The following is a 14,295-nucleotide window of genomic DNA, read 5'->3' as shown; positions in this document are numbered from 1 at the left end:
ACCATTAAACAATTTAACAACCACACAGACTACACTGCAAAGTCACAGAGAACCACAGTAACCTGGAACACAATGCACCCTATCTAGTAAACTTCAGCAATACTGCAGGTGCTCTGTGTGGTGTGTATTTCAACGTGTTTTGTGTATATTGCACATTTTGACAAATGATGATGTTAAAAAAAAAAACTTTATTCTACAAAACAGCACGAGTGGCGAGATATATCGATCAACTCACTACAGTTGAAACACATCCCGTCTCTCTCTCTCTCTCTCTCTCTCTCTCTCTCTCTCTCTCTCTCGCTCGCTCTCTGCTGGAGTAAGTGTGTGTGTGTGTGTGTGTGTGTGTCCTCCTCTGACGCTGTATTCTGTGAGAATCACACACACACTCACAGGAAACTTGTGTAAAATCAGACATGTTCGACATTTAAACTCGGACACACACGGTGGCGTCGCGTCGCGTGTAATGTGTGTGAAGTCGCAGTTTGATCTCTGAAGTTGAGGATTTATTTCCTGCTGGAAGTGAAAGAGAAGCAGAGACTCACTTGTGAAGGTAAGCTTGTGAAGACCCGTGACGTGTTTGTAATGGAAACGAGTGTTTTATAACGCGATATAACGTGATATAATATAATATAATGTGACGTGTGCTGCTGGCGGCGGGCACGCGCGTTGAAATGACTGTATGTGGGTTAATGCAACTTTCCCACGCGCCATTAAACGCAATAAAGTCTTCTTTTCGCTGATGGAATGGACACTTTTAAGAGTGATTTCTGTGATTTGACTCTTGATGACGCTGATTTGTGGTGTTTAATATAATAATAATAGATGAAGAGAGATGAAACAGCACATGTTTGAGGACGCGTTGGGTGGGGGAGGGGAAGATCACGTTCACTGCTCCATTCTTCACACTTCTATCATTCTCTCTGTTCATACTGTAATAATAAATAAAACTGACCTGTCTGTCTGTCTGTCTGTCTGTGTTGTGTGTGCGCGCGCACGTAGCTTTTAGTATCACGAGGAGTTAAACAGTTGCTTTCAAGTTTAAGCTTCAAACATTAGTGCTCAGACTGTTACTGTGCACGCGCACACACAGACTTGTTGATGTCAGATGTGTGTAAATCTCACAAGAAAAGGTCCCTAAAATCAAACACTAGTCCTGTTTTAGTACCATTTTTTAATTTAGTTTCAGTTTTTATGATTTCTTTTCATAACCTTTTCATGTTATCTTCCTAGTTGACTGATTGTTCTAGATTTGTACACCGTGAACTGTAATTGAAGATTGAGAAATTCTCCTTTTGTATTTCACAGAATTGGTGACAGATAAAGACTAAGGTGCCGTTTACACAAGACCGTTTTCAACTGAAAATGCAAAAAAATGTATGTGTCTTGGCCGTTCGTGTAGATGGAAACGGCGTTTTGGGGGACTGAAACACAAGCCTAAGGCCACGTTTACACGATGAAAATTTTTTCGTTTAAGAAAAGTTTCACGTACACATGACAGCGTTATCAAAACTCTCTGCATTCACACAGATTCAGGTTAACAGATATAAAGGCTCTAGTACGCACGCCAGGCCATGTTGGGTGGCGATGTTGTTGTGTAAAGAAACAGGACGTCCCTTGGCACATGCACAGTTATATGGCAAAAGTACTTTTTAAAACCAATGTTCGCCGTGTGCATGTTTAAAGTCTGGCGGATGTTAATAGTGTGTCTCTGCTGGTCTTATTGGTGCAGCAAATCCACATTTTGCTGAGGAACGTTAAAACATAGTCCAGCAGTGAGAGCTCACAGTACAGGATGCCGCCATATTGTTTTGGCTATACTCTTGTGACCGAGCGCGTATAATTGCCTTCAGGTTATAAGCTTGAAGTCATCAGTGTGTGTTCCCACTAGTGGTTTCCTCAGTGACGACATCCACTGGTCACGTTAGCTCTACCATCTTCCTATTGGCTGTCGCTTCTGAAAATCGCTGATCATTTGCATGAAGTTGAAGATTTCTTAACTTTGTCACGTTGCTAGACACGCCCATCCGGTCGCCAACTGTTGCGACTGCTCGTGTCGCCGGAAGTCGCCAGCTCTCCATTGAAATGAATATGGTAGGTTAATACACATGTGCTTGACATCATCTGATGTCTTGCAGTTTACATGGAAACGAAAAAAGTGGCGTTTTCAAAAAGTTGCACTTTGAGACCCATCTTCAAAAGTTTGGGCCCAAGACGGGTACATTTTTTTCCCTTCGTTTTCAGTTGTACAGCCCCAAGAATACATTACAAGACTTTTGCTCAGATTTTCAGTCTGGACTTGTTGCAGAAAGTCTGTGCCAGATTTGATCAGTTAGTGTGTTTCTATCTGAAACTTTCATAAAGTCTGCAAGTGAATGATGTCCAGTTTAAAAAAATCTGTTCAGAAGATTTTAAGTGTTGTAGTGTGTTCCAGACATTACATGTGTTTGTGTCAACATGAGGTGATTACATGTTGACAGACTGAATTATGTTTGGTTGACATCAGTGATTTTAAAACGAAATTCTGATCTCAGATCTGTTTTGACGTGAACATGAAACCTCTGAAGAGCATATTTTGTATGTGCTTTTGTCTTTAGAAATCATCTCTTGTGTTGTGTTTCTGTAGGTTATGATTTCATTGTGTTCTCTATTGATCTAGTTTCTAAATCTGTCACATTACACAAAAGTAAATCCAGATCCATTCAGTTTCACACAGCGCTGTGTACACATTTGTCTCCGCTTGTGGTTTGTGGTTTTTACTCCACCTGTAGTGCTCGAGTCCACGTGTTTGTGTGTGGAATAGGCTCATGATATGTTTTTAAGAAATGTTCGTGCGACAGGGAGTTTAATGTTTTAATGTCAGGTTAAAAGAACATTAAAGCCGTCATGTATTGAGGCTGTGATGTCAGTAAAACTCGTCACGTTCACGTAAAAGTCACGTTCATCTGTGTTGTCTGAACAGGACTGTGAAATGGTTAAAACCACAGACATCTGGAGGTTTGGAGAGAGAATGAGAGCTGTACAAACTCACATCTTGTCACGAAGACGTTATAAATAGATTTACATTTGCAGCGGGTTGTAAATCATTACGAGTCTCTTGAGTTAATGGTTAATAGGATTGAAGGAGAGACTTACGTTTGTGGGGTTTTCTGCTGGATTCAAGCGAAGCTTTCAGCTTTACTCTAAACCCAAATCCAGACAGAACACACCTTGTTGTTTTCTCGTGTTCTGTCTGCCGATACGAAATCAGGAAACGTCTAAAATATTTCAACGCTTTTATAACTTTTTTATCTCAAACGCACCCTTTAAATATATATAGAAGAGTTTGGTTCTGAAATGAGATTAACTTCTGCTTAATTCTTTTTCAAGAATCACATGCATTTGAATTAATATCGTTGGTTTGTTTTTATTTATCCATAACAACTAAAAAAATACATCTTACTAACACAGTAAGACACAATAAATGCATAACATAATACAAAACATAATTTTTATTTTAAACGGAGCTCTCATTTTGGAACCAAACTCTTCAGATGTACACTTTGTGATTTAGTCTTGTCATAATATTAACAATAGAATGATATAGTGTTAGCGAGATAATTCACGGCTACTTAAAAAATCCTTTAATGCACGGCTTGCCTTGGATTATCCCGCTTATACCACGGTTATTTGCCATGTTTAAGCTTTTATTGATGTTACAGCGTCATTTTAGATCAAACAGGTAAAATGAGGGTTATTTTGTCAGATCTTTTTAAATATAATCAAACAGACTGGAGCCCCCCGTGCATTAAATCTGATGAAAATATAAGTGACTGACGTTGGGGTCAGCTGAAAACAAACAGATTTCTTTGAGCAGACTGAAATAAAGACATAAAAATGTGAAGTGTTTCTTTCGGGTTGGACTCTGTGTTTTGTGTGACTCTTTACACAACAGACACACGAGTACACAAGAGCTTGTGTATGTTTATACTGTAATGTGTGCTTTGTCAACACACGCAGGATTGTTTCATCTCCATGGCAACATTGTTTCATACGGGTTTGATTAACTTTTGTTATGTCTACAATGATATTTATCACCAGTTTTAGAAGAGTTTTTAAGAACTTCTCACTCTGATAACTGTAGTCAAATCTTTGGCCTTGTGTCTTATGAAGTTTTGCTTCCATTCTGACTGTAAACGCTGAAGTGAAGACGAGAGTCTCCTGCTGGTGATGTGATTGTGACGGTCTGTGATGACGTGTCATGATCTGTGGTGACCGCAGGGCTTTACTGATTCCTCACATGTCAAAGACAGATTTCATGAGAGCGGAGACGCTCAGGAGAAAATGGCTGCTATAGGTCTTGTTTGCACTGTCGGGTGTGACCAGCCAGGAGAAAATGAGGCTCTCTGTAGACTCTCGTGTGTTTCTCTTCTCTTGGTTTTGTGGAAGCAGGGCTTCAGGATTAACAGATTGGTCCTGGTTAATACAACTTTATCAACAGTGTTTGTCACATGATGTCAGTAAAAACAAACCAAAAAAGAAAGTGAAATGAGTTTTACTTTGTACTAATTCCGTTAAAGTCCCAGTGAAATTAAAATTGACTTTTCTTATTTTTTCATGAAATATTGCAGCGTTATACTAGTAAATAGATTATTGAAGTGGGTCATTTTCTTTTTAAATTTCATGTATTAAAATCTGAAAATGCACTTCCCTAAACTAGACGGCTTGGGCGGAGCATCCGTTAACTCCTCCCCTCAAGTGTCAGTTTGCTGCCAGATGCAACAGCTGTTTTTACACATCCAATCAAATCGCATTGAAAAACCCAAGCCACAGCCGCCAATGTTTCCCTTTGAAATTAATTTTCCCTCAGAAATGCATCAAAATACAGAAGTAAAAAAGACTGCAACTTCCAGTTCACGGGGACTTTAAACAGTCATTTTTAAACCACTCACTCTTATAATAAACCTTACATTTCAGGTTGCTGATGGATGTTGTTGCGATGCATGTTCTCTAGATTCAGCTTTCAGGATGAGTTTTGAGAAGATAAATGATGATTCACACATGAAGACGTTTGTCCTCATTTGTCAGAGCTTGAAGACTTCGATTTCATATCATTGTTACATTTCAAAGCAATTTAATCTCACCTGGGGTCTGTTTCAGAGAGGAGTTTTAGTGAAAACTCTTGAGTATATCAACCCTGAAATAAGGGAAACTTTGGGTTTTCCGTTTCAGAATGTGAGGTATGTCAAACCTGAGAAAGCGGTGTAACTCAAGCCTGTTTCTAAAAGAGAGGTCACTTATACTCAGAGTCAGGCTGTTCATAGCCGGGGTGTACGCGCTTAACTCAAGGTAAGTCTACACAGAGTTGATAGAACTAACTCAAATCAGCTGTTCTTAAACCAAAAGCTCAAAGTTTTGCATCTCAGTGTAAATTGACTCAGAGTTCACATTAACATAGCGTTTGTTGAACCTTCTTATGGAAACGTCCCCAGAAGCGTTTAAATATTCAGTTTAAGTTGTGTTCTGTGAACAGAAAGATTATATTCTGACAGCACTGTGTGCTTTAAACACACTGCAGTCTATTTCTAGACACATTATTCAGTGAAATGATTCAGAACAATAAGTTTGTACAGCTCAATATCACTGGAGTGCTGTTAGATTGTCAGACTGATGGAGGGTGCTTTATTAGGATGGTTGTTTGCTACGTTCTCTCTGTAGTATGTTAACTGTTTAGTGCACTCTTTACAGCAGAGGGAGTGTTTCACATGGTGAGGTTAATTTGGGGGCTTATGATGACTTTATCACGTCTGTGTTGTTAAGAAACGCGTGACTAAATACATGATTGTTATTGACTCTTGCATTCTCTGTTCAGTTAACTTCAAAAGTGCAATCTCAGTACCACAGCGCAAACATTCACAAAACTTTCATCACTTAGTTCTGAATTGAACATGATTTTGTTTTGTATGATGATGTGTTCTGGTGATATGCATGATGCAGGGGTGTGTTTACCATTTTGGGGGCCCTAAACAAATCTAAGACCTGGGGCCCCCCACACATTGCCTTACATTATTGTTTGACTTTTACAGAATTAATTAGTCATATAGATACAAATATAAACTGGATGTATTTTGCGTTGATCCACATAACAGCACAAAATTCTGTACAGTTTGTTATGAGAATAAACCTTCTTGGTTTTGGGATGAAAAAGTGTCTTTTGTTTTATTCAGAATAATACAGAACGCTTTTAGCTACAGTATAAGAGAGATACTTATTTTCATAGCATTGTTTTGCTATATTCGTAAAATTAGTATTATATTTATTTTCTTTTTCATTTTTGAGCATGGCTTTGATACGTGCGCTTCATTGTGAATATCTGAGTGTCTAAATCAAGCGTCAAATGATTTTACTGCTTGTAGACCTTAAGAGGCCCTCAAGCTTGCGGGGCCCTACACATTTGCGTGGTTAACAACGCTATTTTATGGATGACATCAGTGTTTGGATGTTCAACATCTAGAGAATTATTAACGGACATGAGCGACGTCTCAAGACATCACAGAATCATGAGTTTGATCAAGTTTGACCGATTTTATATGTTTCTGACACGAGTAGAAGCTGCTGGAGTATATTACACGCGGCTTGACTACCTGTTTATTTGTTTATATAGTTGATGTGGTGGATCTGTGTCACGTCTCAGTTTTCTGCTCTTGCTTCAGAAAAATCTTTTTGTTTTATAAGTAAAAGGTGAAATGAAAAGTTGATTGTTTGATGGATGTGTGTCTGTTTTCTTCTGTGTCCGGTGTAGAGTGCGGCTCATCCGGAGCTGGAGTGTTTCTCATCTTGTGTGGTGAGGTGAGCTAAGATGAGCATTACTAGTGATGAAGTCAACTTTCTGGTCTACAGATATCTGCAGGAGTCAGGTAAATATCTTCAATTATTCAAATCATATCTGTGGCTTCAGTACTCACAGATGAATATATTAACACAACGGTTCTCAACAGGGAGGCCGTGGCCCACAAGGGGGTCCCAGCTGACTTCCAAGGGGGCCTCAGGATGACTAATAATTTAAACTGAGACATAATTTGCACCGAAATACATTTTAAAACGACTAAAAATGTCTTATTATTTGTCTATATTTATATTAAATAAGCACTTTTCAGTTATTATAATTGGGTAGTAAATGTGAGTTTTTGTGAGCGGGAGGGGGCCTTTGAATGTTGTTGAAAACTATGAAGGGCCCATGGAGTCTAAAAGATTGAGAATCCTGAACAAACATCTGAAACACATCTCCTGTGTCACGAGCACACAGATAACTGCGTGTGAAACGACTCATTGGTCACATCACACATATTAAAGATATCTTATATGGGTTCTGTCTGTGTGTTTTGCTCTTATTTTATTATGGTCTGCTGTCATAGTTAATAACGGATGTTTATGCGCTTGAGATTAGCAAAAAACGTAAGAAAAATTCACAAGGATTTGAAGTGGAGTCATTGTGAGGTGGTTGCATTGATGTGTTGTTTGTGTGTTGTTTGTGTGTGTGTGTGTGTGCTGCAGGTTTCTCTCACTCTGCGTTCACATTTGGCATCGAGAGTCACATCAGTCAGTCAAACATCAACGGCTCTCTGGTCCCCCCGGCCGCTCTCATCTCCATACTCCAGAAAGGACTTCAGTATGTGGAGGCAGAGATCAGCATCAATGAGGTGACCAGCAGTGATGTCATTTCCTGTTTGCTTCCAGGAAGCTGTGAGGAAAACGTTCAAATTAGAACTTTTACAGCACCAAATGATGTCACTTCTGTGCTGTTTTTAGTTGTTTGCTCACACAACAGACCTGCAGACTGAAGATGTGATATTTTATGTCACTTGACTGTATCTGATTTGAATGTTGATGGATCTGTTAGGACGGCACCGTGTTTGACGGTCGGCCGATTGAGTCTCTGTCGCTCATTGATGCTGTGATACCAGACGTGGTTCATTCCAGACAACAGGCCGTCAAAAACAGAGTCCCCCGACATCAGCAGACCAACACTATATCTACACAATATCACGCTGCTAAGAACGGTGACGTCTCGCTCAACGGAGAAGAGAACGGCACTCATGCTCTCAGTGAGTCTTTTAAACCACTAGCTGTCTGTCTGTCTAAAAAACTTGTTGTTCATTCTCTAATTTGCTGACTCCAGCTTTAATCCTCCTTGTATCAACTAGCGGTGCTGTTAAGCGTGTTGACTTAATGTTTTTATGCTCTCCTACATGTTAGTCGCTGTGGATAATAGCGTCTGCCAAATGAATAAATGAAGTCAGCTGATGTTTCTGAAAATATTCCACTCACAGTAACACGCTGGAGGATAAAATGTGTTATTTAAAACTCTTTCTTATTGAATGAAGCATTGTGTTGCATTGTGGGTAAAGTGCGTGTCTTTGTAATTGTGAGCCGTGTCTCGCCGTGACAGATAATTATGTGGAGATGGAGGTGGAAGATGAGATTCAGATTCCTGCCAGCAGGGCGACGGTGTTGAGAGGTCACGAGTCTGAGGTGTTCATCTGTGCCTGGAACCCTGTGTGTGATCTGCTGGCCTCTGGGTGAGTTTAGTGTGTGTGTCTGGAGCCGTATCCATATCTCTGTGTGAGGAGGTCGTGTGATATCAGTGTTTGCTGCCCTCTGCAGGTCGAGCCGATGCGTCGCTCTTGTGTTGATCATGTGTGTGTAACTCATTTGTGATGTGTGTGTGTCAGCTCTGGAGATTCCACGGCTCGTATCTGGAGTCTGAACGGAAGCAGCAGCACTCAGCTGGTCCTCCGTCACTGCATCAGAGAGGGAGGACAAGACGTGCCCAGCAATAAAGACGTCACCTCTTTAGACTGGAACGTGAGTGTGTGTTTATATTCATAATCCTCTGATCTGCAGTTCTCTTCTTCTCACGTGTTCTTCTGTCTGCAGAGTGACGGGAGTCTTCTTGCCACTGGATCTTATGATGGATACGCAAGAATATGGACTAAAGATGGTGGGGAGAAAATGCTTATTGTTTTACAGTGTTTACCTGATCAGGGTGTCAGCTCACATCAGATTTACAATGACTGATTTTATACTTTAAATTAACATTCTGCTGAAATTATTTATTAATACATGTAGGAATTTATCTTTAGAATTTTTTTTGTATGTGTTTTTTGTTTGTGTTCTTCTATGTGTGTTTCTGTGCGGGTGCGTGCATTTTTTTTTTTGTGTGTGTGCTGGTGTTTTTTTTTGTGTGTTTTTGTTCGGATGCGTGTGTTTTTATTGTGTGTGTCTGTGTGGTTTTTGTCTGTATGTATTTTTGTGTTTGTGTATGCATGTGTTTTGTGTGCGTGTGTTTTTGTCTATATGTGTGCTTGTTTGTGTGTGTGTGTTTTTTGTGTGCATGTTTTGTCCATATGTGTTTTTTGTGTGTTTTTTGTGTTTGTGTGTGCATGTGTGTATGAACCTGTGTGTTTAACTCGATATGTTTCATGTTCAGCTCCTTTGTCTTAATAAAGATGTTAAAGCGCTAAATTAATAAAGAATTGTAAACATCGGATGATTGTCTAACACACACAAAGTCCAGTGGTGTGAGAGCTGTGTACACCCCTCATGTGTGTCTGGTGTTTGTTTAGGGACCCTCAGTAGGACACTGGGTCAGCACAAGGGTCCTATATTTGCCCTCAAGTGGAACAAGAAAGGCAACAGCATTCTGAGCGCTGGAGTCGATAAGGTACATCAACAAACTCACAAGAAAACATTTCACGTGGACAATAAGTGAAGTTTCATTGACATCTGTGTGATTTTGATTTCATCTGACAGACGACAATCATTTGGGACGCACACACGGGTGAAGCCAAACAACAGTTTCCATTTCACTCCGGTGAGTAAACCCACCCTGAACCTTCAGATTTAAAATCTTGTTAACTTGAGATGGGTTTGGTGATGAGATGTGTATAAAGATCTGATTTAGATCTGAAGTTCATAAACATGAAGTGTGAAATATGAGTGACACTATCCCGTTTTGTGGTCTGCAGCTCCGGCTCTGGATGTGGATTGGCAGAACAACACCACGTTTGCCTCCTGCAGTACAGACATGTGCATCCACGTGTGTCGACTAGGAAGTGAGCGACCGCTCAAGACCTTTCAAGGGCACACGGTGAGCATACACACACACACACGTGTCTGTGCGTGATGTTGATCAGCTGACGCTCGTTCTTCTCTTTTAGAATGAAGTCAACGCTATTAAATGGGATCCATCAGGAACTCTACTGGCGTCCTGCTCAGATGACATGACCTTAAAGGTTTGATCTCGTCTACTGCGTCCTTCTCATAACTCACAGATGTTTTCTAAACAAACCTTTATTTCACCGCAGATATATTTATACAAGTTTTTCGAGTGCAGTGATTTTGTTGAGATGTGCAGTTGGGTTGATTTCTGTCAATCAGAAAATGCTTTTTTCTGATAAGAGTGTAGATGTGAATGCAGTGAGCATGTGTGTATGTGATTCTTGATTCAGATCTGGAGCATGAAGCAGGATTCATGTCTACACGATCTTCAGGCTCACAGTAAAGAGATTTACACCATCAAATGGAGTCCTGCAGGATCTGTGTGTAATACTCTGCTGGCCAGGTGAAGAATACACATTTAATTATCATTCAAATCATATCTGAAGAGTTTGGTTCCAAACTAAGATAAATCATATTTTTTTATTGTGCATTCCAATTAATATACATCAAACTGGAGGTGGTTTGTTTTGTTTTATTGACTCACAAATACAGACTAACACAATCAAACGCATTAAAATCATGAAAACATAATAAAAAAAATGTTTTTGAAAAATGTTAAAAACAGGTTTTTCTCAATTTGCAACCAAACTCTTCATCTGGTGAAGTATGATGTGGTTTGATCAGACCGGACTTGACACGTGTGTTTTGTATCTTTCAGCGCATCTTTTGACTCAACGGTGCGGTTGTGGAACGCTGAAAGAGGACTCTGTATTCACACATTGACTAAACATGAGGAGCCGGTGTACAGCGTGGCCTTCAGTCCTGATGGAAAGTTTCTGGCCAGCGGATCTTTTGATAAATGTGTGCACATCTGGGACACTGCGGTCAGTACCACATTAACACACATCACAGTCACAAAACAATGACATTTAGTTTGTTGTTGTGGTTTCATCTTTTAACATGAATTTATCACAAATGTTTACAAAGCGCTGCTGTCCTTCTGAAACCTTGTATCTCTATATTTCTAGATTTATTTTTTATAAAACATTAATATAACTTTTACATGTATGCATTTGGCACTGCTGGGCCGAACGATATATATCGTGAGTCACGCTAACTATTATACATGTTTACATTGATTCTGAGACTGCTCAATCTTAAATCACTACGACATTGAGTCGTTTATAACGTGTATTTGAAAAGCAACACTCTTCTATAATCATCACTATAAATCAACTTTATTATCATGAAAATACCTGAAAAGATTTAAAGAACAGCGATAGAATATGACCTTAGGCATTTCCTGGAACTAATCCTTCTTTTTCTGTTTCCCATATTCTGAGTTTCTGCACAAGAGCGCCCTCTGGCTTTCAGATGTGGCGGCATTTAATAATCATTCATTGAGAAACTGAGAGCATCACAGGATATATCACACAGCCCAGTCTGGCAGACGCTTTTATCCAAAGCGACTTACATTGTATTGTACTGTACATTTTGTATTATTATTCACGCTTTATGTTTGTCACTGGGTTTTGGAAAAATCGAACCAATAAAACGTTTCCAAAAGTGCTTGACAGCGCAGTGTTTAATCATTTAAACCAGGTACAGTGTCTTTTCAATTTCCTGAAAACAGTGAATTTGTATAAACAAGGTTTTAGAAGAAAAGCAACAGATTTTATATGCAGTAGAAGGATCTTGTAATTGTATTCAATTAAAATCTATTGAGTAACAACATTCAGAATATTTGTTTTCTGAAGTAAGTGTCAAACAACATGAAGCAGGTTTGTGTTATTATTCCATGAATGATGATGTATTTGTGTTGATGTTCAGAGCGGATCTCTCGTGAACAGCTACAGAGGAACCGGTGGAATATTTGAAGTGTGCTGGAACAGTGTTGGAGATAAAGTTGGAGCGAGCGCGTCTGACGGTTCGGTACGTCTTCTGTTGAAACCACTTTGACTCAAATCTGTTTGTGTGCACCATATACAGACGCTCAGCTTTCTGTTTTTCCAGGTTTGTGTTCTTGATCTACGGAAGTAACACTGGACAGATGTGAGATTTTACAGCGGTGACTTATGATGTTCTGATACTTCACATATGAATCCCCGAGATAAAAAATCCAAATGTTGAAGAACCAAATGTAGAGGACGAGACGAGAGAGATTGTGCTGTTACAGTGTTGACGTTCAGCTTCTCTCGGCGTTCTGTGACCGGGGGTCAGGTCAGATCATTAACAGATGGCCGGCCGCTGAAGAGCCCAACGATGGGGATCAATATTCAAGAGGATTTTTACTTCTCACTGTCGTGTGGTGTGGATGGGCAGCACTGGTGTCTCTCGGAGGGATTTGGGTTTCTCTCTCTGATTGTGTGAAAGAGATTTGTAACGAATGTCAATCTCAGCAGAGGAGAGAGAGAGAGAGAGAGAGAGATGTGTAAGATTGCTTTTCTTCTGAAATGTCTAAAATCAAACTGAATGAAAATTCTACTGGTGAGAAATATTTTCTGAATCCAGTTAAAGGTGTATTCTCCTCAGTGGATGTACATTTAATGAATGTAAAGTTGTACATTAGATAACAGCACAGGTTTTATAAACTGTGTAAATATGTTTATAAGCGCGCCACATGCTTTTTGAGGCTTGAAACCGTTGTTTGTTTGTTTGTTTTGTAATGCCTGCTGGGTTGGCAGCACATGTTATTGGAGGAAAGTGATGTTATGACACATCGGCTCATAAAGTCTCAGATGGTCTCATGAGAGCGAGAGAAACATTCCAGCCATGTTTTCATCAACATCTTCAGCATGATGTGAAAATCTGGGTTCTGTCTCAGCGCTGTTTTGTCATTGAGGTTTATAGGACTGATCACTGGAGACCGGTCACGTGTGTCTGAATCTTCATACAGTCAAGCGTCATGTCAAGATTCCAATTTTCCATCTGAACTCAATCCTGTATACTTGATGTTTATTATACAGTCCTTGACAGCAGGATTGTGGACCAATGGGATTTCACTGTGGGCGGGACAATAAAAACGTCGTTTAGGTTCAAACTCAGATTTAGTAAATGAAGATCCGCTCGGGGGAAGTGACTCACACTGGGGAAACTCAAGTTTGTTGCTCGCTCACATTGACAAAAATGTGAGATGTTTCTTTAAGGGACAGTTCACCCAAAAGGAGAATTCTGTCCTCATTTATTCCTCCTCTTGCGGTTTTTTAAAACTGAATGTGTGAGTCTTTCTTAAGTAGAACATAATAGAAGATATTTTGAGAAATGTCTCAGTGGTTTTGATTATATAATTGTAGTCAGTGGAGTTCAGTGTTGGTTGATGATCAACATTCTTCAAAATATCTTCTCTTGTGTTCTGAAGATGAAAGAAACTCGCACATGTTTAAGATGACACGAGGATGAATAAATGATGACAGATTCTCATTTAGTTTGGGTGAACGGTCCCTTCAGGATGGGTTAAATGTTGTCTGCTGGAACCTGTATAACGTTGTCGCCGTCTGGATCTGATGCGGTCTGATTTATTGATACAGTAACTGATTTAATAATAAACATCAGATGTGATGGTAAATCTTAGAAGGGATAGAGCAGATTAAATTCTGTCCGCTTAACACATCTTTAAATGCCACAAATCTTATTTGCTTTGCATTCATGTTTTTTCTTCAATGTTTTTTTCTGACGGTGGATTCTTATTAAAGTTTTTGGTTGTATTAGAAGTGATCACGTGTTGGCTTAATGTCCAGCAGTGATCGGCTGATTTCCGTCATCACCTGAGACCTTTACTGTCTGTGTCAGACAGAGAAATGTGTTGTGATGTTGTCAGTTGGGTTGTACATGTTTGTCATGAATCTGTTTCATAGACAAACCACATTATGGTTCAAATAAATCACTCTATTTTGATATTACAAACTGGTGTTTTTTTTATTCTTTTGTATTGAATGTGACGTGCTAAACTGTTGATGTCATGACCTCTTAGATTAAATATTGAATGTTATTTATTTCACTGATGCTTCGCACAGATACATCAGCAAACACAACTGCAATACATAATTTAACTATACATGCTTATCTAAGATAGGAGACTGCGTTTTATTACAAAAAGAT

The 14,295-nt window shown here is 39.4% G+C and overlaps 1 protein-coding gene across 2 annotated transcripts; it reads left to right on the top strand.

The window, feature by feature from the left end:
* The first annotated feature begins 311 nt into the window (after positions 1–311).
* Positions 312–14,100, top strand: tbl1x (transducin beta like 1 X-linked). 2 transcript variants are annotated; one of them, XM_056754626.1, is made up of 15 exons: positions 312–550; positions 6,779–6,893; positions 7,531–7,676; positions 7,877–8,081; positions 8,426–8,555; positions 8,709–8,841; positions 8,914–8,977; positions 9,603–9,700; positions 9,790–9,850; positions 10,005–10,126; positions 10,197–10,271; positions 10,488–10,600; positions 10,916–11,081; positions 12,028–12,129; positions 12,211–14,100. In XM_056754626.1, exons 2-15 carry the CDS (start codon positions 6,836–6,838, stop codon positions 12,235–12,237), a joined length of 1,500 nt encoding a protein of 499 aa, XP_056610604.1. In that variant the 5' UTR covers positions 312–550; positions 6,779–6,835; the 3' UTR covers positions 12,238–14,100. The 2 variants fall into 2 exon arrangements, with proteins under 2 accessions (XP_056610604.1, XP_056610605.1); XM_056754627.1 differs by lacking the exon at positions 312–550 and adding an exon at positions 5,164–5,325.
* The last annotated feature ends 195 nt before the right edge of the window (positions 14,101–14,295 follow it).

The sequence above is a fragment of the Triplophysa dalaica genome, chromosome 8 (assembly GCF_015846415.1).
Source record: "Triplophysa dalaica isolate WHDGS20190420 chromosome 8, ASM1584641v1, whole genome shotgun sequence".
NCBI classification, from domain to species: Eukaryota; Metazoa; Chordata; class Actinopteri; order Cypriniformes; family Nemacheilidae; genus Triplophysa; species Triplophysa dalaica.
The sequence above is the reverse complement of the archived record's forward strand: the minus strand, read 5'-3'. Positions and strand labels throughout refer to the sequence as shown.

Excerpts from the sequence above, each read along its gene's own strand:
- tbl1x (XM_056754626.1), top strand. The coding sequence starts at position 6,836 with ATGAGCATTACTAGTGATGAAGTCAACTTTCTGGTCTACAGATATCTG. Across the intron at positions 8,842-8,913 it reads TCACCTCTTTAGACTGGAAC|AGTGACGGGAGTCTTCTTGC; the intron begins GTGAGTGTGTGT and ends TTCTGTCTGCAG. Across the intron at positions 10,601-10,915 it reads TGTAATACTCTGCTGGCCAG|CGCATCTTTTGACTCAACGG; the intron begins GTGAAGAATACA and ends TGTATCTTTCAG.